This window comes from Lepidochelys olivacea (assembly GCF_965140295.1).
Source record: "Lepidochelys olivacea isolate rLepOli2 genome assembly, chromosome: 20".
Taxonomy (NCBI): domain Eukaryota; kingdom Metazoa; phylum Chordata; order Testudines; family Cheloniidae; genus Lepidochelys; species Lepidochelys olivacea.
In genome coordinates this window covers 14,263,578-14,286,924 of record NC_140430.1, presented here as the reverse complement: position 1 = coordinate 14,286,924, position 23,347 = coordinate 14,263,578, and the positions used below count along the sequence as shown (strand labels likewise).

Genomic DNA, 23,347 nt, shown 5'->3' with positions numbered 1-23,347 from the left:
TTGGCTCCACTCGGCTCCCCCCACCCCACTACTGGGCCTCAGACTGGCCCCAGCGCCCGATTGCACCCACCCAGCCGAAGACTCAGCTGGCCCCATCCCATCTCCCCAAAAGGAAACACATCAACATTTTGGAGAAAACCCCACCATCCAGTTTATTTCCCATCTCCTCCGGCACTTGCTGCCCCCAGGGCGGGTTCCGGGACAGTCCCCCCCACAATCGACCCATGGGTTCCAGCACTGGCCCCCTGGCCATGGGGCTTGGCGACTCCCCCGGCACGGCACGGACGCCGATCAGGACAGGAGACGCGAGGGCAGCTGCCCCTCCCAGAGGGGATTTGATCCTGCAGCAAGGTCCTTGGGCCCATGGCAGGGGCTGGCTGCACCTGAATTTGGTCTTAAAAACCTTGTGTCTCGCCTTTAAACAACAATAAAAATCTACCCCGCCCCCCCGCTCCAGTCCCACAGGGGCGGCTCCAGCACAGACCCCTGGGGGGCGGCTCTTGCTCCTGGCAGCCCGGGGCAGCTCCATACTCCAAATCTGCTCGGGACCCAGTCCCTAGGATGGTGCTTCGGCTGCTGACAGCGAGGGTGTGGGGGAGCAACTCCCGGGGGGGAGGGGGGGTTCCAGCCCCGCCCAGGTCAGGGGGCACAGTCAGAGGCTGCTGACGAGTCTGGGGATGTAGCGACGGGGGTAGGAGGGCGCTGACCCTCCCTATGGCCAATAAGAACTTTTGCTCTGTGCGGCTGGAGCAGGACAGCAGCTGGGGGGGCAGGTTGGAACAGCCGTGGGGCAGCATTAGCCCCCCAACAGTGCAGTGGAAAGCGCTGGGCTTGGCTGGGGGAGGGGGACTCCCTGGAGTGGGCAGCGCTTGGATCAGGAGCGATCTCCTGCTAGGGTGAGCTGCTACACTGGCCCTCTGTGCCCCCACGTGTGGTGGGGGTGTCGGAGCAAGTGGGCCCTGCCCCTGAGAGCCCAGTGCGTCCCTGCGTTCAGAGCCCACTCAGGCCTGGTGGAGGCTGCTGGGGCAGGGCTGGCGTCTCTCCGGGGGGCTCCAGGTCCTGCCCCTCACAAATCAGGGGAAGCAGGACGCCCCGCCCTGGCCATGGGGCTGCGTGTGGGTCCAACCGGTGTCTGCCCCAGCCCTGGCCTCGGGAGGCATGTGCCGGCATGGCTCCAGGCACCCACCTGGCTGAGCGTCCACGGCCCCAGAGGCTCTGCTGGGCCCGGGCACCTCCTCATTTGCCTCCCGCCATGATCTTGAGGTACTGCAGGGCGTTGCGGGCAGCGGCGGTGCGGGCAGCAGCGCGGGAGGCGGCTGAGCCGTGGCACACCGTGGTCGGCTGCGTGGACAGCTCCACCAGGCACTGGTACAGGCCGCTCAGGCTCATCTCGTCTGCAGGGAGAGATGGGGCGTCACGGCCGGGGGCGCTGCAGGCTGAGCCCTGGGGGGACGTGGGTGTGAGCACAACAAGGTGTGCTTGGGGGGGGCTGCTGAGCCCCGGGAAGGGGGGGGGGCAGGATGCTCAGGCCCAGGGGAGAGGAAGGGGCAGAGGGTGATGGGCGAGGCCCTGAGGTTGGGGGGCAGGGTGCTCGGCCCCTGTTTGGGGCATGGGGGAGGGCGCTTTTCCCGCCAAGGCTGGCGTCAGCAGTAACAGACTCTGGAGGTCGCTGCCCCTGCTCCCCACGGCCGGCCCGAGGAGCCCCCAGCATATGGCACAGTGCTGGGGAACCCTCGCCCCACAGGAGGGACAGTGCCGGCCCTCAACGGCATGGTGGAGCATTCCCGTGGGGGCAAGGCGCCTGGCGGGCGGCGGGGGCCAGGTGGGGTCTCTGCCCCTTACCGATGTCCAGGTAGCTGATGTCGAAGCTCTGCTCCTCGGAGAGCTCCTGCAGGAGGCTGCAGAAGCCGGCGTTGAGCGCCTCCAGCGGGTGGCTCTTGAGATGGAGGATCTTCTCGCCGGCCGAGTTGCGCAGTGAGTCCCAGGTGCAGCCCGAGAGCCGGCCCTTCAGGCTGTCCAGCTTGTTCCCCACGGTCTGGAGCGGGGGAGAGAGCATCAGCTGGGGGCCCAACCCAGCAGTGGCCGAGGGGCAAAGTGTTGGGGGAGCACGTCTAGGCCTGGCCTCTGCTTACAAGGCAGATCTGTAGAGCTGCACTGCCCGGGGGTGGGAAAAGGGACGCTCTGACGTGGGCACAGCCCTGCCCACCTAGCCCTGACGCAGGCACAGCCCTGCCCTCCTAACCCACAGAGGAACCCCCACTTCCGGTGCAGGAGGCTGCGTCTACACTATGGGTCCCACTGGCACAGCTATGCCGTAGGGTGGACGAGCCACTACTTTGAGCCCAGCCGCTCAGCTCGAAGGGGCAGGCTGGGCCTTGTAACCTCCATAGGTTGCCCCCACAATCCTACTGGGCTCCTTTGTCTCTAAGCAGCATGATGCATTGCGTGCTGGGAGGTGGAGTCTCTATGGGCCACACCCTCCATTACGGTCCCACTGCCTCCAGCTCCCAGCATGCAATCTGTTGGGCAGCTTATAGTCTCCATGGGCCACACACTCCCCTGCTAGAAGCCCAGACACATGCCCGCTATTGCCTCCAAGCAATATGGAGCACTGCGGGCTGGTAGTTGTAGTTTCTATGGACACACCTCTCCATCAAAGGGTGAGACCCCATTGTCTCTTAGTAGCACACAGAGCACTGCATGCTGGGAGTTGTAGTCCCTAAGGACACACCTCCTCCATCAGAAGGTGAGGGCCCCATCTCCAAGCAGCATGCCGGTCCCGCCCTCGCCCGCACTCACGATGGAGAACTGGTCCTCCTCCACCTCGGCCTCGCTGCCCTCCCGCTGGTCCATGGGCACATTGTGGATTCGCACCAGCATCTTGGCTGCCGCGTTGCGCTTGGCCAGCTTCTTGGAGGTGCCGCTCCCTGCAGGGGGAGCGCTGTCATCGCTGATGCCCAAAGCCCGGCATGGGCACCGCTTGCCCTCTGGGGAACAGGGGGTTAACTCCTGCGCAGCACAGGGAAGGGCTAGAAGAGGAGCCCTCTGGCTGCACTAAAGAGTCCCCTAGGGCCTTGTCTGATAGGGAAAGATCACCAATGGGGGTGTGCCTTCAAGAGGTTAGGATTGAGGGGCACAGGCAGAGCTGGGGTGGGGAAAGCCCAGGGCTGGGACTGCGAGTCAGGACCCTGCCCAGCCCCTCCCTGGCTCCACCTTTGAATGCTGGATTCACTCACCCACTTTAGGGGCACCATGTTTTCGCTGGAATTAATCTGAACACCCCTGTAATCCCCACCCTCCCCGGGACCCTCTTCTCCCCATGGGAGGTGGAGATGCTCCCATCACCCATGTCGCCTCAGTACATGGCCGGCAGTTACCTATTTCGATGAACCTCTCAACCCGGCAAGTCATGGTGAATTCCTTTCGGTGGGCAGGCCCCGATTCCTGGGTGACGGTGTATTCTGGCAGCCTCCAGCCCTTCTGGACCACCAGCTCCTTGGGGAGGGTGACAACGGGGCATCATGAGAGCCTTGGCAGGATCCTCCTCAGGTAGGGGAGTGGGGGACCGCCTGACCCCAGACACAGCTGGTGGTGTGAGCAACAGCAAGGCTGGTTCCAGGGACCTGGGTGGAGAGGCCCCCAGACTGGCAGCAAACACCCAGGATAGGGCAGTCCCCGATGCCCCTTGCAGATAAATTCCTACCCAGATACCCTGGCCAAGCTACTACCATTAAACACCAGGGACTGGAGGAGGGGGTAACTGGCTGGGGCAAGTCTGAATCCAGGCATGGTCAGTGCAGACCAACCTCCCCCCAACCCCCTCCCCCCAGACTGTCACTTAGTGGCCCATGTGACGTTTGGGTCTCATTTAGGGCTGTCAAACGATTAAAAAAAATTAATCACAATTAATTGCAAGATTTAAAAGATGGTGATTAATCGTGAGATAAAAAATGAATTGTGATCAATTGTAGTTTTAAATCGCAGTGTTAATAATAGAATACCAATTTAACTTTATTATAAATATTTTTGCATGTTATTTTTTCTATCTTTTGAAACATATTGATTTCAATTTCAACACAAATACAAAGTACACACTGCTCGCTTTATATTATTTTTTATTACAAATATTTGCACTGTAAAAAAAAAAAGTGCAAATCTACAAGTTGAAGCATGAAGAGGCATACGAATGTTTAGCGCATCTGGCACGTAAATAACTTGCAATGCCAGCTACAACAATGCCATGCAAATGCCTGTTCTCACTTTCAGGTGACATTGTGAACAAACAGCAGGCAGCATTATCTCCTGTAAATGTAACCAAATTTGTCTGTCTGAGCGATTGGCTGAACAAGAAGTAGGACTGAATGGACTTATAGGCGCTAAAGTTGTACATTGTTTTGTTTTTGTGTGCAATTGTGTAAAAAACCAAATAATTCTACATTTGTAAGTTGCACTTTCATGATAAAGAGATTGCACTAAAGCACTCATATGCGTTGAAATGAAAAATATTATTTCTTTTGTTTCTCTCTTTTGCAATACAAATATTTATAATCAAAAATAGTAATAGATAGTGAGCACTGGACACTTTGTATTCTCTCTTGTAACTGAAATCAAGATATTTGAAAACATAGAAAAACATCCCAAAGTAGTTATAATAAATTTAAATTGGTATTCTATTATTGTTAAACAGTGCGCTTAATCACAATTAATTGTTTTAATCAAGTTAATTTGTTTTGAGCTAATCGCTTGAGCTAACTGCAATTAACTGACAGCCCTAGTTTCGTTGTTTTTATCATGGTCATGCCTAGAGGTCTCAGCTGAGATCAGTCTCATTGTGCTGCACAGACACCAGGTGAGACAGCCCCTGCCGCAGACAGACAAAGGAGGGGAAACTCCGACATGGAGCGGGGATGTGATTTGGCTGAGATCAGTAGCAGAGCCAGGAAGAGAATCCAGGTCTCCAGAGTCACAGTCCAGTGCTCTAGCACGTCCATCCCTAAGTCACCATGGCAACCTACCTGCTCGCAGACTGGCTCAGCAGAAGCCATGGAAACCGAGAGCCCAACCCAGGGGAAACTCAAGGGGAGGGTGGGGAGTTTGCCCAACAGCGCCTGGGCTGCCCAGTGTCTGTGGATGGGGACAGCCCATCTGGGCAGAGGTCCCAAGAGGGTTAGGAACCCAAAGGGGTCCTCACATGGTGCAGCAGGTGCTGTGAGACTCACCCCTCAACACCCCCACTCTTGAGGGACTGAGGGAACCCGACAGCCACAGGCGAGACACATGGGACTGGGCACACCAGCTGCGGTTTGGTTCTTCCAGTGATAAGCCCGGGATCTGAGTGCTGCTGAAAGGGGCCAGCTGGACAGCTCCAGAGTCCCGTGACCACAGGGTTGGGGACAGCCCAGGCAGCCCAAGCCCACCCCGAACCACCCGCGAGAGGGCCCCTGTCTGCTGAAGCTGCTAATGGAGATGGCAAAGGCTCAGATCCACCCAGGAGCCATCAAGCAGCTGTCAGGATTTGGGCCCAACCAACCCGTTCCAGGATTCAAACCAGCTACTCTGCCCCATCTGGCCACCCAGGGTCTCTGGTACTCGAGGGTCATGAAGCCTTTTGCTTCAATAGCTTCGTCCCCAGTCCAGCCAGCCCAGGCTTACCTGGGGCACTCCCACTCCCCAAAGCGAGCAGAGGCCCTTGCGCCACGGGGAAAAGTGCCCCGACGGCACCTACCTGCAGCGCCCCCACAGGGTTACACTCCGACTGCTGGGGCGAGACGGGCGACTTCACCTCCATCGGTGAGCTTCTGAGTAAGACACAAGGGCACCAGTGAAGGGGGCTGAGCTGGCTGTCTGGGCTGCTGCCTACAGCCCTTGGCCAGGGAGTCTGCTGGAGGTGCCAGGGGCTTGCGGGAGGGGGTGGGGAGCCACTGGCAGGAGACACCCAATGGAACTGGGATGGGTGACTCAGTGGAAGGCACTGGCTGCAATGCTCCAGTAGGATGCTAGGGGGCGCTGTGCTGCAGGGAGTACAATGGGGGAATCAGGAGGGGACACTCTCCCCTCTGAGTCAGCGCTGACTCCAGACCTCCAGCCCGGTGCTAGCAGGCAGTGCCAGAGGCGGTGCTGTTTAGTTGAGCCGTAACAGCGAGGTCCTACACACTGGGGGTCACGCGAGTCCCCCTGGCTCTTTTCACAAGAGTTGGGGCACGAATCCCCATTTCGGCAATTCCATTCCAGCGCCCCAAATACCCCCGGCACTTTCAATTACCAACAGGATCCTTCTTCACTCCCTGCCCTAAACTGTAGTTGTATTGCTGTAAGACACCCGCCATGCTCTGCCCCAGAGACGGCTGCATTGCAGAGATGGGCGACACAACCCAATACTCAAGACATTTGGGGATGAAAGGTGCGGGTGAGACGTATGTGCCTCTGAGCTCACCAGGCCAGAGGTTTCCCAAGCACAGCCCCCAGCGTGGATTTGAGTGATTTTTGCGTACCCAGCTTGGGACCCTGAATGTACCATGGCCACCCCTGAGGGCTCAAAAACCAGGGACTGGCTTAAGAATCAGGTGATTTTTAAACAATAATCACTGTTGGGTTCTTACATTTACCTGGTGGTTACTAAACCTTTTGCAGCTTTTCTAGGCAACCCCCAGGGCAAGACACTTAACCAGTTTTTTAATGGAAGCTGAGATTCCCTGTGAAATAACATGACTCCAGGAGCTGGGGCTTTAAGAATAAATACCAAATAGCATGCAGATTGGCAGTACTGCTGATAGGGCCCTGATACCTGAGTTCCCACTCGGCACCAGTCTATGGGCCAGTCAGGCAGGGGGACTACATTGCCCACAACCCCTTGCAAAGCGCTCTACTGCCCCAATGAATCCTGTGATACAGAGTCCTCACCAGGCCTCTACCTACAGGCCAAATGGGCAGGAGGACTACATTAGCCACAACCCCTCCTGCCCCAATGCATACTGGGATACGGAGTCCCCACCAGACTCTGAAAACCAATCCCCTTTGAGGTGTCTTTAAATTGAGCACCCCACCAATACAAAACAAAGTGTCCCAAGATCACACTGGGTGACCTTGGCCCAGAGCCCCTCCCTGTGACTTTCCCTTTTACCTGGGAGAGGCAGCAGGCAAGATGGGTGCTGCGGGGGCCGCTGCGGTGCTGAGCTGAGAAAGGGGCTCTAGGGAGAAAGGAGAGCTTTGAAAATAAAAGGTGACAAACATTAAAGCAGGCTTTGCGCCTCCGAGCGCAACAAGAACCAGCTCTTCCTACCTCTAAACGCTTGGGTGTGGTGCCACTTGGGGGCAGGAAAGGGACCGCGGGGACTAGGGATGTTTTAATAACGAATAATACCACCACCCAGCTCAAATGTAGTGCCTTTCATCCACTGATCTCAAGGCACTTTACAAAGAAGATCAGTACCATTATCTACATTTTACAGCTAGGGAAACTGAGGCAAAGAACAGGGAAGTGACTTGCCTAAGGTTACCCAGCAGGCCAGTGGCAGTGCCAGGAGTAGAACGCAAATCTCCTGACTCCCAGTCCAGTGCTCTAGCCCATAGGCTGCACCAGCTGGGGGCCATTTCCTCAGCTGAGATTCTCCATCCCCAACTCTTCCCACACGTACCCCCAAATCTCTCTACTCTGACAGGACTGGAGTGGGGAGTAGAGGGCGGGTTTGGGTCTGGATGCGAGTCTGCAGGTAAAGGATCAAAGAAGTTGAGAAGCAAATTAAGTAAAGGCCCAGGTCCCCCCTCTGCCACCCCTCACCTGGATTCCTCCGATGCTGCTGGCTCCAGCATATTTCCCCCTTTCAGGAGCTTTAGGGCCACCTCTGCTGCCTTGTGCTTGGCTGCCTTCTTGCTTGGGCCTTGACCTGGAAAGCAGGGTGTCTAGCAGTTAGAGCAGTGGGGGGCTGGGAGTCAGGAGTCCTGGGTTCTATTCCCAGCTGTGTCACTCAGTTGCTCTCTGTGCTGGTGATAGATCAGCAGCTCCCAAAGCTGACGGCCTCTAGCCCCCAAGCAGGGACAGCAGCAGGGCAAGGAACTCTGTCTCCATGGCCCATTCTGCCTTGAAAAGTGGCCCATGGGGGGCTGGCAAGTGCCAAGAATCAGGAGGGTTGTTTCTATGGTGGAGGCGCCTGTGCCACTAGGAGCTGGGCTGCGACCCAGCCATCTCCCTCCACCCAGAGGCTACCAAACAAGACCTTAAGTGCTAATAGCTGAACTTGAACCCAAGACCTCAAGGCCCTGGGATCCTCCCGCCAAGGATGCCCTAGGCATGGTTCAGATTGGGAAACAAGAAGCTCCGAGTTCCACCCCCAGCCTGAATGGGCCCCATACACCAGGATGATGACTCCCATCCCCCTCAGAAAATCTTAGTCACCACCCCCTACTCCGGGGAGAATTCTGGCCAAAGCCACCTCACCCATTCCCCCTCCGCTCACTATAGCGCCACCACCTAGCTCTTACAAAGCACGTCCACCCACAGGGCTCAAAGCACTCTATAAAGGAACCCAGATTCGAACTCAAGAGTCCTGATCCACAGCTCCCTGGCTCCAAGCACGAGTGACACCTTTAATGCAGAGACGCGATCAGTCAGCAGGAGGCAGCTCAAGATCAGGCCCCTCAAGTGGGTGGCAATGCCAAGGTTTCCCTTGTTTGGGAGCCATATTTACCCGCCTCCCCCACGGGTAACTGACCAGTGCAGCTAATGTCCCCGACAGTCACGCGGAAGGTGAAGTTGGGCTGATGCGCTTGTCCCTCGGCTTTGAGTAGATCATACACGGGCGTCTTGCCTATTCTTGTCCCATACTCCTGGAGAAGGCTGATCGGGGTCTTTCCGGGATTGGAGGCAAGCATTTGCTCTATACTGGGGCAGGGGACACAACACAGGGACACAGGCTCAGAAACCACCACAGATCAGGGCTTGCCCCAGGGCCTTAAACACCCAGGGCTATTCCCAGAGCCGGAAGGGGGAGTTGTGGGGAAAGAAGCAGTGGGAGAAGCTCCCCCTCCCACACCAGAGCACCCCACTGATCCTGTGAAAGAGTCCCCCAGTAAAGGCGGAGGGCTGTAATGAGAGCAGCTACCCCCTCACCCCATGGCAGTCTCCCTGGTCCCCCAGTAGGAGGGGTCAGTGGGATCAGCTACCCCTCGTGATGCCCCCAGTGAAAATCCCCTCAGTGCCCAGTTGGGTGGTGGGGCTCAGTGTGAGAAGCCGTCCCCCACCCCTGGATGCTCCTCTACGCCTGTCTGAGGACACCCCAGTACCCCGTGGCAGCAGCTGGCTCTCTCCCATGATCTCCCACCCCTGTACCCAGCGGGGCGGGGGGCCAATGGGAGCACGTCCCCACCCCGCCCCCATTGGGGTGGTGATGGGAGGAGCTGCCCCCCAGGACCCGCCCCCACCTCCCAGGGGTGCAGTGACACCCCAGTGAGGGGGGGCAGTGGGAGGGGCTTCCCCCAGGATCCGCCCCCCCCAGCGCCCAGTTTGGGGGGAGCGGTGGGCGGGGCCGCCCCTGAGCCGCCCCGTTACCTAGGGAACCCGCCACTCTTCTTGGTCCCACAGGCCTCCTCCTCCTCACTCATTCCCTCCTCCTGCCCCACCGGAGCCACCGTGCCTGCAGCCCTGGCTGGGAGCCCCTCTCCGGCCAGCGAGCGCCGCCACCGACAATGGCTGGGGGAGGCCGCCCGCGCCGCCCAGGGATCCCTGGAACATGGAGTCCTTACCAGGCCCCTCGTCCCTGGCCCAGCGGCAGGGGGACTACATTACCCACAACGCCCCCCGCGCAGCGCGGCTCTGCCCCGATGCATCCTGGGACATGGAGTCAGCACCACGCCCCCTCTTTGAGCCATGTGGGCAGGGAAGACTACATTACCCACAAACCCGTGAGACGCACCCTGATAGCCCCGATGCATCCTGGGACATTGAGCTCCCGTCTCTGAGCCCTGTAGGCCGGCGCAGGAGGACTATATTACCCACAATCCACCGCCGGGCGCTCAGCTGCCCTAGGGCTCCCTGGGATTTGTATTTCCTGCTTGCCTTGCCACCAAGGAATAGAATGGGCTGGAGCACTACATCACCCAAAGGCCTTTGCGCGCCATAAGTAGGGGAAATGGCGGCCCGGCGGAATGGAGAGTTCTCTTTAGCCACAGGCCGGGGTCTGTTGATGTCATTAGTGACACACCTGCTGTTCCCTCCCACACGTGCACGTCCTTCCATGGTGATTGGCTTGCCTTTCCCAAGTCCCGCCCCCGTATCCAATCCGCTCTTTTTATTGGGCGAAAGCGCTATAGCCCGCCCTCTCGGCGGGTGATTGGTTGGTCGCTCCCGTGTTCTCAATGGGCGGCTCACATTGACTACCCAGGCGATGGAGGGAGCGTTACTGAAATGGACCAACTACCTCTTGGGTAACGGCCGCCGGGGCGGGTCCGGGTCCGGGTCCGCCGCCGCCCCTGGGGGCTGGGGATTCCCCCGCACTGGGGGCGGGGGTGGAGGCGGACCGTCCCCGAACCGGGCCAGGTCCGCGAGAGCCTCCCCCCCGCCCCGGGCTGAACCGGGCCAGGTCCCTGTGACCCTCCCCTCTCCTCCCCCCCCCGCCCCCGAACCGGGCCAGGTCCCTGTGACCCTCCCCTCTCGCCCCCCCCCCCGAACCGGGCCAGGTCCGCGAGAGCCTCCCCCCCGCCCCGGGCTGAACCGGGCCAGGTCCCTGTGACCCTCCCCTCTCCTCCCCCCCCCCGCCCCCGAACCGGGCCAGGTCCCTGTGACCCTCCCCTCTCGCCCCCCCCCGAACCGGGCCAGGTCCGCGAGAGCCTCCCCCCCGCCCCGGGCTGAACCGGGCCAGGTCCCTGTGACCCTCCTCCCCCCCCCCCCGAACCGGGCCAGGTCCCTGTGACCCTCCCCTCTCGCCCCCCCCCCGAACCGGGCCAGGTCCGCGAGAGCCTCCCCCCCGCCCCGGGCTGAACCGGGCCAGGTCCCTGTGACCCTCCCCTCTCCTCCCCCCCCCCCGCCCCCGAACCGGGCCAGGTCCCTGTGACCCTCCCCTCTCCTCCCCCCCCCCCGCCCCCGAACCGGGCCAGGTCCCTGTGACCCTCCCCTCTCCTCCCCCCCCCCGCCCCCGAACCGGGCCAGGTCCCTGTGACCCTCCCCTCTCCTCCCCCCCCCCCCCGCCCCCGAACCGGGCCAGGTCCCTGTGACCCTCCCCTCTCCTCCCCCCCCCCCCGCCCCCGAACCGGGCCAGGTCCCTGTGACCCTCCCCTCTCCTCCCCCCCCCCCCCGCCCCCGAACCGGGCCAGGTCCCTGTGACCCTCCCCTCTCGCCCCCCCCCCGAACCGGGCCAGGTCCGCGAGAGCCTCCCCCCCGCCCCGGGCTGAACCGGGCCAGGTCCCTGTGACCCTCCCCTCTCGCCCCCCCCCGAACCGGGCCGGGTCCCTGCGACCCTCCCCTCTCCTCCCCCCCCCCGCCCCCGAACCGGGCCGGGTCCCTGCGACCCTCCCCTCTCCTCCCCCCCCCCGCCCCCGAACCGGGCCGGGTCCCTGCGACCCTCCCCTCTCCTCCCCCCCCCCCCCGCCCCCGAACCGGGCCGGGTCCCTGCGACCCTCCCCTCTCCTCCCCCCCCCCCCCGCCCCCGAACCGGGCCGGGTCCCTGCGACCCTCCCCTCTCCTCCCCCCCCGCCCCCGAACCGGGCCGGGTCCCTGCGACCCTCCCCTCTCCTCCCCCCCCCCCCCGCCCCCGAACCGGGCCGGGTCCCTGCGACCCTCCCCTCTCCTCCCCCCCCCCCGCCCCCGAACCGGGCCGGGTCCCTGCGACCCTCCCCTCTCCTCCCCCCCCCCCCGCCCCCGAACCGGGCCGGGTCCCTGCGACCCTCCCCTCTCCTCCCCCCCCCCCGCCCCCGAACCGGGCCGGGTCCCTGCGACCCTCCCCTCTCCTCCCCCCCCCCCCCCCGCCCCCGAACCGGGCCGGGTCCCTGCGACCCTCCCCTCTCCTCCCCCCCCCCCCCGCCCCCGAACCGGGCCGGGTCCCTGCGACCCTCCCCTCTCCTCCCCCCCCCCCCCGCCCCCGAACCGGGCCGGGTCCCTGCGACCCTCCCCTCTCCTCCCCCCCCCCCCGCCCCCGAACCGGGCCGGGTCCCTGCGACCCTCCCCTCTCCTCCCCCCCCCCCGCCCCCGAACCGGGCCGGGTCCCTGCGACCCTCCCCTCTCCTCCCCCCCCCCCCCCGCCCCCGAACCGGGCCGGGTCCCTGCGACCCTCCCCTCTCCTCCCCCCCCCCCCCGCCCCCGAACCGGGCCGGGTCCCTGCGACCCTCCCCTCTCCTCCCCCCCCCCCCCGCCCCCGAACCGGGCCGGGTCCCTGCGACCCTCCCCTCTCCTCCCCCCCCCCCCCCCCGCCCCCGAACCGGGCCGGGTCCCTGCGACCCTCCCCTCTCCTCCCCCCCCCCGCCCCCGAACCGGGCCGGGTCCCTGCGACCCTCCCCTCTCCTCCCCCCCCCCCCGCCCCCGAACCGGGCCGGGTCCCTGCGACCCTCCCCTCTCTGCCCCCGAACCGGGCCAATACTGTGTGATCCCGCACCCCTCCCGAACCGGGCCAGGTATCTGTGATCCTCCCCTTGAACCGGGCCAGGTCTGTGTGACCCTCCCCTCTCTGCCCCACGAACCGGGCCGGGTCCCTGCGACCCTCCCCTCTCTGCCCCCGAACCGGGCCAATACTGTGTGATCCCGCACCCCTCCCGAACCGGGCCAGGTCCGCGAGAGCCTCCCCCCCGCCCCGGGCTGAACCGGGCCAGGTCCCTGCGACCCTCCCCTCTCGCCTCCCCCCCCCCCGCCCCCGAACTGGGCCGGGTCCCTGCGACCCTCCCCTCTCGCCTCCCCCCCCCCCCCGCCCCCGAACCGGGCCGGGTCCCTGCGACCCTCCCCTCTCGCCTCCCCCCCCCCGCCCCCGAACCGGGCCGGGTCCCTGCGACCCTCCCCTCTCGCCCCCCCCCCCCCCCGCCCCCGAACCGGGCCGGGTCCCTGCGACCCTCCCCTCTCGCCCCCCCCCCCCCGCCCCCGAACCGGGCCGGGTCCCTGCGACCCTCCCCTCTCGCCTCCCCCCCCCCCCCGCCCCCGAACCGGGCCGGGTCCCTGTGACCCTCCCCTCTCGCCTCCCCCCCCCCGCCCCCGAACCGGGCCGGTTCCCTGCGACCCTCCCCTCTCTGCCCCCGAACCGGGCCAATACTGTGTGATCCCGCACCCCTCCCGAACCGGGCCAGGTATCTGTGATCCTCCCCTTGAACCGGGCCAGGTCTGTGTGACCCTCCCCTCTCTGCCCCACGAACCGGGCCGGGTCCCTGCGACCCTCCCCTCTCTGCCCCCGAACCGGGCCAATACTGTGTGATCCCGCACCCCTCCCGAACCGGGCCAGGTCCGCGAGAGCCTCCCCCCCGCCCCGGGCTGAACCGGGCCAGGTCCCTGCGACCCTCCCCTCTCGCCTCCCCCCCCCCGCCCCCGAACTGGGCCGGGTCCCTGCGACCCTCCCCTCTCGCCTCCCCCCCCCCCCCGCCCCCGAACCGGGCCGGGTCCCTGCGACCCTCCCCTCTCGCCTCCCCGCCCCCCGCCCCCGAACCGGGCCGGGTCCCTGCGACCCTCTCCTCTCGCCTCCCCCCCCCCCGCCCCCGAACCGGGCCGGGTCCCTGCGACCCTCCCCTCTCGCCTCCCCCCCCCCGCCCCCGAACCGGGCCGGGTCCCTGCGACCCTCCCCTCTCGCCTCCCCCTCCCCCGCCCCCGAACCGGGCCGGGTCCCTGCGACCCTCCCCTCTCGCCTCCCCCCCCCCGCCCCCGAACCGGGCCGGGTCCCTGCGACCCTCCCCTCTTGCCTCCCCCTCCCCCGCCCCCGAACCGGGCCGGGTCCCTGCGACCCTCCCCTCTTGCCTCCCCCTCCCCCGCCCCCGAACCGGGCCGGGTCCCTGCGACCCTCCCCTCTTGCCTCCCCCTCCCCCGCCCCCGAACCGGGCCGGGTCCCTGCGACCCTCCCCTCTTGCCTCCCCCTCCCCCGCCCCCGAACCGGGCCGGGTCCCTGCGACCCTCCCCTCTTGCCTCCCCCTCCCCCGCCCCCGAACCGGGCCGGGTCCCTGCCACCCTCCCCTCTTGCCTCCCCCTCCCCCGCCCCCGAACCGGGCCGGGTCCCTGCGACCCTCCCCTCTTGCCTCCCCCCTCCCCCGCCCCCGAACCGGGCCGGGTCCCTGCGACCCGACCCTCCCCTCCCTCCCCCTCCCCCGCCCCCGAACCGGGCCGGGTCCCTGCGACCCGACCCTCCCCTCCCTCCCCCTCCCCCGCCCCCGAACCGGGCCGGGTCCCTGCGACCCGACCCTCCCCTCCCTCCCCCGCCCCCGAACCGGGCCGGGTCCCTGCGACCCGACCCTCCCCTCCCCTCCCTCCCCCTCCCCCGCCCCCGAACCGGGCCGGGTCCCTGCGACCCTCCCGACTCTCCCCCGCCCCCGAACCGGGCCGGGTCCCTGCGACCCTCCCGACCCTCCCCCGCCCCCTCCCCCGAACCGGGCCGGGTCCCTGCGACCCTCCCGACCCTCCCCCGCCCCCTCCCCCGAACCGGGCCGGGTCCCTGCGACCCTCCCGACCCTCCCCCGCCCCCTCCCCCGAACCGGGCCGGGTCCCTGCGACCCTCCCGACCCTCCCCCGCCCCCTCCCCCGAACCGGGCCGGGTCCCTGCGACCCTCCCGACCCTCCCCCGCCCCCTCCCCCGAACCGGGCCGGGTCCCTGCGACCCTCCCGACCCTCCCCCGCCCCCTCCCCCGAACCGGGCCGGGTCCCTGCGACCCTCCCGACCCTCCCCCGCCCCCTCCCCCGAACCGGGCCGGGTCCCTGCGACCCTCCCGACCCTCCCCCGCCCCCTCCCCCGAACCGGGCCGGGTCCCTGCGACCCTCCCGACCCTCCCCCGCCCCCTCCCCCGAACCGGGCCGGGTCCCTGCGACCCTCCCGACCCTCCCCCGCCCCCTCCCCCGAACCGGGCCGGGTCCCTGCGACCCTCCCGACCCTCCCCCGCCCCCTCCCCCGAACCGGGCCGGGTCCCTGCGACCCTCCCGACCCTCCCCCGCCCCCTCCCCCGAACCGGGCCGGGTCCCTGCGACCCTCCCCCGCCCCCGAACCGGGCCGGGTCCCTGCGACCCTCCCCCGCCCCCGAACCGGGCCGGGTCCCTGCGACCCTCCCCCGCCCCCGAACCGGGCCGGGTCCCTGCGACCCGACCCTCCCCCGCCCCCGAACCGGGCCGGGTCCCTGCGACCCGACCCTCCCCCGCCCCCGAACCGGGCCGGGTCCCTGCGACCCGACCCTCCCCCGCCCCCGAACCGGGCCGGGTCCCTGCGACCCGACCCTCCCCCGCCCCCGAACCGGGCCGGGTCCCTGCGACCCGACCCTCCCCCGCCCCCTCCCCCGCCCCTGAACCGGGCCGGGTCCCTGCGACCCGACCCTCCCCCGCCCCCGAACCGGGCCGGGTCCCTGTGACCTCCATCCAGAACCGGGCCAGATCTGTGTGCCCCTCCCCCACCTCCTGGCTGATCTGGGCCAGGTCTGTGTGACACCTCCCTCCCCCTCCCGAACCGGGCCAGGTCCGTGTGCCCTCGCCCCCCCGCCCGCTGAAGTGGCCCAGGTCTGTATGACGCCCCCGCCCCCGCTGAACCGGGCCAGGTCTGTGTGACCCTCCCCAGCTGGTCTGGGTATCTGTGCCCTCCTCCCCGCCACAAACTGGGCTGAGTCTCTGTAAGACAACATCCCCTCGGAACTGGGCCAGCTCTCTGTAACCCCTCCACCCCCCACTTCCAAACTGGGCCGGGTCTCCCTGCCCTCCTCCCCTGACCTGGGCCTGCTCCCCCCGAATAGGGCAGGTCCATGATCTTTCTCCCCCAAACCAGGGCAGGTCTGTGACCCCTCCGTCCCTGAAGTGGGTTCACTGCCCCTGAACCAGGTTCACAGGACTGTGACCTGGACCCACCCCCCACAAGCCAGGCTTATGTCTCTTCCTTCAAAGAGGGGCTGCCTCCCTCTCTTTGAACGGGGCCAGGTCTATGCCCCCCTCCGCATGTTTCCGGATGGGATCGGAGGACCCCACCATCCCTTCCCCCAACAGGCTCCACGGCCTCTCCCAGTCCCAAGCTCTAACTCGGCACAAAGGCTGGCTGGCCCATGGGCGGCTCCCTGTTCCGTTCTGAGAGCCAGGTGCCAACTGGGGGCAGGGGCCACCCTGTGCCTGGGGGGTTGTGAGGATGCAGAGTTTGTAATTCTCTTATAGGGTAAGCGACACAGGTGGACCCCAAAGTGGGAGGGGTAGCAAATAACCTGCTGGCCCAGTTGGCTTTTAGCTCATGCAGTAGAGGCTCGTGCACTAAGCTTCAGAGGTCCCAGGTTCTATTCTGCCCGCTGACGACCGGGGTCTGTCGGCGTTACGTTTGCACATCTCTGGCCCCTTTCACTGGAGCACGTCACCCCCGTAATACCCGCATGCAGACACCGATGGGGGAGTGACGCGTCGGGGGCACAGGCAGGGGGTAGGACCCAGGAGTCCTGACTCTGAACCTTCTCCTCTCCCACAGCCAGGAAGAGAATCCAGGAGTCCTGCTTCCTGGCCCGTTGCTCGAAGAACTAGACCCCACGCCCTCCCAGGGCTGGAAATAGAACCCGGGAGTCCTGGCTCCATGCTGACCCTCGCGTGAGCAGGGCTGCTGTGCGCCAGGCGGCAGCCGTGGGAGCTGGGCTCCCTGGAGGAGAGAAGCGCCCTGGCAGGCATTAGGCGGGTGACTGGCCTGGCCTTTCCCTTCCCCTCTAGGTTGGCAGCCACGGTACTTTGTCCTGGACAGCGGCATCCTGTCCTACTATGACTCTCAGGACGACGTGGGCAAAGGCAGCAAGGGCAGCATCAAGATGGCCGTCTGTGAGATCAAAGGTTGGTGCCCTGCACTCCCCCGCTGGGTGAGAGGCTCGGGCGGGTAGGGGGCGGCAATTGGACCAGGAGGGGGCTGGCTCGCTGTGCTGCTGACCTGGGATCCTGGCATGGCAACGGTCCAGAATTTAACGAACACTGAGGGGGCCAGATTCTCCAATGGGCCCTTCCCACCCCGTGCCGCTCTCACCTGCCCCTCCCCCCCCCCCCCCCGGCAGAGACACACACACGTCTCTCTGGGCTATTTCTGTCCTCCCCAGTCACTGCCCCCTTTGGGTTTGCAAGTCGCTTCTACCTCTGAGCGCAGTTGTGATGCCACTGAAGATGCACCTCGCACCAAGGGAGCCAATCAGTCGTGTGGGAGGTTTCCCTTGGATTCAGTGGGCCCTGAAACTCTTCAGAGCCCGGGCTTGGGCTGCAGCCAGCTGAGGGTTTCGCTGTGGGTGGGCTGGAGACAGGGCAGCTCCCCAGTTTAAGAATCTCCACCCTGGAGACCATTCCAGGGCTTTGTCCAATCTAGTGCTGAGATTCCGCAAAAGAGTGTGTGGCTGTTGGAATCCGGCATAGAACCCAGGTGTCCTAGTACTCAGTCCCCTGCTCTAACCACTAGACCTCTCTCCTCCCAGAGCTGGGCATAGAACCTAGGAGTCCTGGCTCCCAGTCCCTTGCTCTAACCACTGGATCCCACTCCCACTCTCCTCCTGGAGAAGCCCTGGGTCCCTAGACTCGGCCTGCAGAGCTGATTGTGTCATGCAAGGTGAGAACAGACTCTGCTACCCGAGCACTGGGCTCTCGCTCAGCGACTGTCTTGTCCCTGCAGTGCACCCCACCGATGCCACGCGCATGGAGCTGGTGATTCCCGGGGAGCAGTATTTCTACCTGAAGGCAGGGGGTGCTGCGGAGAGGCAGAAGTGGCTGGTGGCCCTGGGCAGCTCAAAAGCCTGTTTGGGCGACAGCAGGAGCCAGAAGGACAAAGGTGGGTCCTTCCTGAAGAGAGAGGGTGGGCACTGTGCCAGAGAAACGGTGATCTCTGTTGCGGTGTGGCAGATCTGGGCAGTGTGTATGTCAGGAGTCAGGGACAGATCGGGGGATTGGGGGAGCCCAGGGCTGGGGTAGCAGGGGGCAGCGGGTTGGGACTGAGGGACATCGGTGAGGCTGTGGGTCAGGATTGAGGGGCACCGGCAGAGCTGAGGGTGGGGAGCCTGGCACTGGGAAAGCAAGGGGCTGTCGGTTGGGATAGAGGGGCTGGGGTTGGGGGGCAGGCTGGAATAGCAGGGGGGGCTGCGGGTCAGGATTGAGGAGCACCGGCAGAGCTGTGCGTGCGGGCCCAAAACTGCGGCAGCAGAGGGGTGTGGAAGGGCTGGCTGCACTGGGGAGCAGAGACGGGCTCGGGTGCCAGCGTTCCCCCCCTCCTCAGGAAACAGTCACTCGGTGGCGACTGCAGAGAACCGGAATTTCATCCTTCAAGCCAATCCCAGCTGGCCTCTGACCTGCTGGTTATGGGGTGGGGGGCCCAGTAGCGGACGGCCTGACCCCAAAGCCCCAGCCCACTAGAGGATGCCAGGCTGCAGGGAGTGATGTGGAGGGGCTCAGGGAGGGGGCGCCCTCTTCCCTTGCAATCTTCCCCTTCCGGTCAATGCTGAGCTCAGTGCTATGCTCCGTGGCAGAGAAAACAGGGGGAGCGGAGATAAAAAAAAAATTAAAAAGGCAGCACTTCTGCTCATTAGGAGAGCGGCCGCTGCCCCGCTCCCCCCTAGCTACGTCACTGGCTGTGCTGGAGGGTGGGTGCCTCCAGTAGGGGGCGCGTTCTCCTCTCTGGGTCAGTGCTGAGCCCGATGGCCCCCCGCATGAGACAGGTCCGCTTATTACCAAGCCCAGAGCCCGCTGTAAGAACCGGGGCATCAACCCCTGTGTCCTGGCTAAATTCCAACGTGGGCCATTCCATTCTGGCTCCCCTGACGGTTTCTGCTGGATCCTCTGTTTTTCTTCACTTCCTGTCTTAGACTAGTGCAGTGTTATTGCAGGTTGTTAAGCAGATGCTACGTTCCACCCCAGAGGTGGCTGCACTTCAGTGGCAGGGGCGAAACAGTCCCTGCATATAACATACAGGGCCTGGGGCTTCCAGGGGAGCAGGATAGGAACGAGGCAATGCTGATCTTCCCATCTCCCTCCAGACGTGCACCTGAGCAGCGAGTCCCTGGGCCGGAAGCTGTCAGAGCTACGGCTGTACTGCGATGTGCTGACTCAGCAGGTCTTGGACGTCCAGGAGTCCACGCGGCCCCAGGACAACGGCACCCCGCTCGATATTGAGGTTCAAAGGGAGTGGGGGGGGGGTTAAGGGGGAGCTGTTGGGTTTTAGGAGGATCTGAAGGACACAGGTCCTAGCTACCCACTCCCTTCTGCTGAGGCACAAAGGCCGCCTGATTCCAACAGCTCAGAGAGGGCTGCAGCACGCAGTGCAGAGTCAACCAGTGGAACTCCCCACTGCAGGGCTATGCTGCTATACCACCTGCTCAAGTGGCTGGGATCCTCATGGGGTATGAGGCTTCATGGCATAAACAGATGGGGTGGGGCCCAGGAGTGAAGATATGTGTGGATGTGAGCCCCCTGATCTAAACACTGGACCCCACTCTGCGCCCAGAAGCAGGAATAGAACCCAAGAGTCCTGATTCCCACTCCCCTGCTCTATCCACTAGGCATGACTCTCTTTCCCAAAGCTGCTTCTGTTCTGAGCAATGCCTTGGCCTGTGCGTCTGCAATGCCAGCTAACACGGAGCCAGCTAACAAAGGCGCGGGGAGGCCACTGACTCCCTGGGTGGCTGGGGCAAGTCACTGCCCCTCTCTTTGCCTCCGTTTCCCCACCGGTACAGCAGGCTTGGAGAGGCTGGAGCTACACGAGTGCAAAGGATTGTGGGCGCCTGTTCCTCTGGGTAACCCTCTGTCCTCCTCATCCCCAGAAGATGAATGAAGCCGCCTCCCTGCTCAAAGCCACCTGCAGCCAGTTCATCTCCACGCTGGAGGAGTGCATGAAATTCGCCAACGCCCGCCTGGCACCTGAGCTCTACCAGCCCTCGCCAGCCCCCCTGCCCCAGGACTTCGTGGGCACCAAACTCCCGCACTCCCATAGAGTAAGAGCCTCCCAGGGGCAGGGGGCAGCATTTGAACTAGCAGTGGCATCTGCCTAGGACAGATCGGAAACCCAGCATGCTTCTCTTCTTTGCCAGCCCCAAGTGCCGGGGCAGGGCTGTGTGGGTCGGCTGGGAGCTAGCCGGGCTCTGGTCACGGCCCCAGAGCGCGCAGAGCCCAGGCAGCACCAGGGCAAGCTTCTGAGCAGGGTGTCTGGGGTCAGTTTGTCCTTGGCCTCTTTGCGAAGGACATTGCTATGATCCCAGCGTGGCTCATGCTGGCCCCCAGCTGTCATCAGATGTGTGCCCACGCTGCCAGTCTGAGCTGGATCTGAACCAGCTCCAGAGCTGCCCGGTGCCCCCAGATTGCTCGGTTCCATCTGACCCTCTCCCACTTTCTGGCCTCGCAGGTGAGACGCTCCCTCAGCCACACGGGCATCGTGTCCCCCGACAGGTGAGCAGGCTGGCTGCGAGGGAAGGGAGGAGGGGACTCCTGGGTGGCGCAGAGGGGCTGGGTGAGGATCCCGCCGTCCCTGCGCTCAGCTGGGGTCTGAGACCGAGCGGGATGCGGGCGGAGGCAGGCAGCTGGCTTCTGGGTGCCCATGACATGGGTCCTGGCTCCCTCCAAGCCAGACCCTCGCCCTGCGTGGTGCTGCCCTGGCTCCCCTAGCTGGAGGTGGGGAAGGTCCTGGAACTCAATCCCCAGCCCCCTGGGCCGGCTGAGGCCACCCTTCAGGGCGTGCTGGGAACTCTCCATGGGTGGGTAGCCTGGATGGGAGGGGAAGCGATCAGCCGGGCTCTCCCTTGGGTGCCACCCTAGGTGCCCATCCCCAAGCCAAGGCTCTCACCCCGTCTCCCTCTTGCAGAGGGGCGGAGCCGCCCCGGACCCCGGTGCCGCCGCAGAAGGGCGCTGTGACGGTGGTGCGCAACCTGGAGGAGATGGTGATGTTCCGCTCGCAGCACTGGAGCCAGCAGGGCCCCGCGCCCGACAGCCCGGTCGGCACCATCGTGGAGGAGAGGGAAGGTAGGAGCCACGGGGCAGCCTCCCCGTCACCAGGGGGAGCCGGCACGATGCAGTGCGGTCACAGCTTGTCCCATTGCAGATGATTTACAGGGATTGAAGGACAGCATCAGCCCTCCTCCCCCGCGCCCTCCAGCTTGCCCCGGCTGACTCTGCCTTTCCTGCTGGCCCTGCCCCCCGCTAGCCATGCCCCAGTGGGCCCTTTGGGGCTGAAGTTCATGGCTCCCATGTGTCACGCTCCCAAACTGTGTCCCCTGCGGGCAGGGGGGGCCCATTGGTCAGAGGGGAGCAGGGGAAACAGGTTCTCTAGTGGACTGAGCACAGGACTGTGAGCCAGGACTCCTGGGTTCCATTCCCAGCTCTGCAAGGCAAGGGGCGAGTCCCTCCCTGTGCCTCATTCCCCCAGGATGGCAAGGCTGGTAGAGCCTCTGGAGGTGGCAGTGGTGGGTTAGGTGAGGCTGTCCTGTGCAGGAAGTAACAGGAGCTGAGTGACTCTCTCTGTCTGAGGGGTCCCTTGCCCATGCCCCCTGTCTGATCCAGTCTGGGGACTGGAGCCCTGGGCTCCCTCTTCCGGCGCTAGAGCCCCCCAGAGGCCAGAAGCTGCTGGTCTCCCTAATTCCTCCTCCCCTCCCTCGCCAGAGGCCCCGCTGCCCACGCAAGAGTCCCCGGCGGAATCGGCTGGCGGTGATAAGCGGGAGTGAGCGGCACCAGGATCCGGGCGCTGCCTCTGCCTCACATTGGGGGCTTTGGAACATCCCTGGCCCAGCCCCATGGGAGCACGGCCCTTCCCTGTGCTTGGGAGCTGCCAGGGACCAGCAGAGAACAACGGGGCTGTGTTCTCCCCCCCCCCCAACTCTCAGGCTGGCCCCCAACTGCTTCCCCCCTCGCCCAGCGCTGGTCCCAGCTCCGGAGGGGCGGTGCCCTTCTGGGAAGGGAGTAGTGTCTAGCAGGTAGAGCAGGGGACTGGGCATCAGGATGCTTGAGTCCTGTGACCCGGGGTGGGTCACCTCCACTCTCTGCAGCCATTTCCCCGTCTGCACGGAGGAGGGTCTGGAAATGGTTTGGCTGTGCAGGCGGAAGAGGCCAGGGGGGCACTGCAGGGTGGCATTGCTCAGTGGGTGCCATGGGTGGTGAGAATGCAGGCTCTCTGGGATGAGGGGACCGAGCCCCCAGCCTGGGGTGGGGTAGAGGGGGCCTTGTCCCGGGAGCAGAAGAGAAACATTCTCCTTGGTGCTGATCTCCCCTGGGCTTAGCGCCCTGGCGCCTGTGTTGGCCTTACGCCCGTCTCTCGGTCGGTCGGGGGCAGGGGGAAATCTGCTGAGCATGGAACCCCCTCTCTGCTCCCCAGCCCAAGGAGCCCAAACACCGGCTGCCCCGGCCTCTTGTCCCCTCCCCCTTGCTGTGATGCTGGGCATGATACCATCAGCGCAGGAGTGGGGGGGGGACCCGGGGTGTCTGCGATCACCAGCCAACACAGTATTAGAGCTTCAGAGAGCCAGCCAGTGTGCTGGGGCTAATGGCCAAATGTGATCCAGCAGGATCCCCTGTAATCTGTGGGTGCACAGCCAGTGTCCCCACTGTGTGGTGTGTCGGGGGAGAGCTCTCCCTGCCCCGGGAATAGTACCGCTCCCTAGAAATGGGGCTAAGAGGAGATCTTGCTCTTCTACCCCTCGTCCCATCCAGTTGGTGCCCAGTTTGGTGCCATGGTGCATCAAACCACCTCTTACAGCCAGGCTTCACCCATCGGGGTTCTCTCCACTTTCTCGCCACGGCCTCTGGATCCAGCAGGCAGGTGAGAAGAGGCTGGTTCCGACGATCTGGCAGAGCGCCTCCCTCTGGCCAGTTCCCGGCCATGCCCCGCTGACGGTTCAAGCCAAGGTCAGAAGTGAGAGCCCAGCTGGCTCTCCTGCTGCAGGGGCTGCTGGGAGTAAAGTCTACCTCTCATCTCAGGGACAGTAGATGCAGAGATGAGGAGAAAGATGGTGCCAGGGGAGGGTTGGCTCCTCCCACCCGGACTTTACCTGAGTCAGGTGACTACACCCAATGCTAACCTCTTTGAACACTACAGCAAGGACGTGGCTGATTCTAATGGAGGTGCAGAACTGTCCCTGCTCTCGTCCTCTGGCTCTCTGTCCTTTGACACAGGATTTTTGTACAGACGCGTCGTCAGGTTGGGGCTGTTTTTTTGCTGAGGGAAGCAGCCGTTTCTGCGGAGAGCTCTGCCAAAGATCAGGCCTTGCAATAAAGACTCTAATTTTGAAACAA

General features: G+C 64.4%; 2 protein-coding genes across 6 annotated transcripts; one reads left to right on the top strand and one right to left on the bottom strand.

Moving 5' to 3' along the window:
- Nucleotides 1-126: 126 nt before the first annotated feature.
- Nucleotides 127-9,705, bottom strand: TARBP2 (TARBP2 subunit of RISC loading complex). Of its 2 annotated transcripts, none has more exons than XM_084609897.1 (9): nt 9,545-9,705; nt 8,709-8,878; nt 7,778-7,883; nt 7,121-7,204; nt 5,726-5,798; nt 3,378-3,495; nt 2,800-2,927; nt 1,843-2,035; nt 127-1,394 (listed from the first exon to the last, which is right to left on the bottom strand). In XM_084609897.1, exons 1-9 carry the CDS (start codon nt 9,595-9,597, stop codon nt 1,237-1,239), a joined length of 1,083 nt encoding a protein of 360 aa, XP_084466023.1. In that variant the 5' UTR covers nt 9,598-9,705; the 3' UTR covers nt 127-1,236. The 2 variants fall into 2 exon arrangements, with proteins under 2 accessions (XP_084466023.1, XP_084466022.1); XM_084609896.1 differs by lacking the exon at nt 9,545-9,705 and adding an exon at nt 9,280-9,302.
- Nucleotides 9,706-10,303: 598 nt separating this feature from the next.
- Nucleotides 10,304-23,347, top strand: LOC311510538 (pleckstrin homology domain-containing family A member 3-like). 4 transcript variants are annotated; one of them, XM_084610275.1, is made up of 8 exons: nt 10,331-10,419; nt 16,823-16,939; nt 17,757-17,912; nt 19,111-19,247; nt 19,894-20,064; nt 20,472-20,515; nt 20,928-21,085; nt 21,722-23,347. In XM_084610275.1, the coding sequence occupies exons 1-8, from the start codon at nt 10,380-10,382 to the stop codon at nt 21,781-21,783; spliced, it is 885 nt and encodes a 294-aa protein (XP_084466401.1). In that variant the 5' UTR covers nt 10,331-10,379; the 3' UTR covers nt 21,784-23,347. The 4 variants fall into 4 exon arrangements, with proteins under 4 accessions (XP_084466402.1, XP_084466401.1, XP_084466400.1 ...); XM_084610276.1 differs by having other exon boundaries at nt 10,304-10,419; nt 16,590-16,939; nt 20,928-23,347; XM_084610274.1 differs by having other exon boundaries at nt 19,897-20,064; nt 20,928-23,347.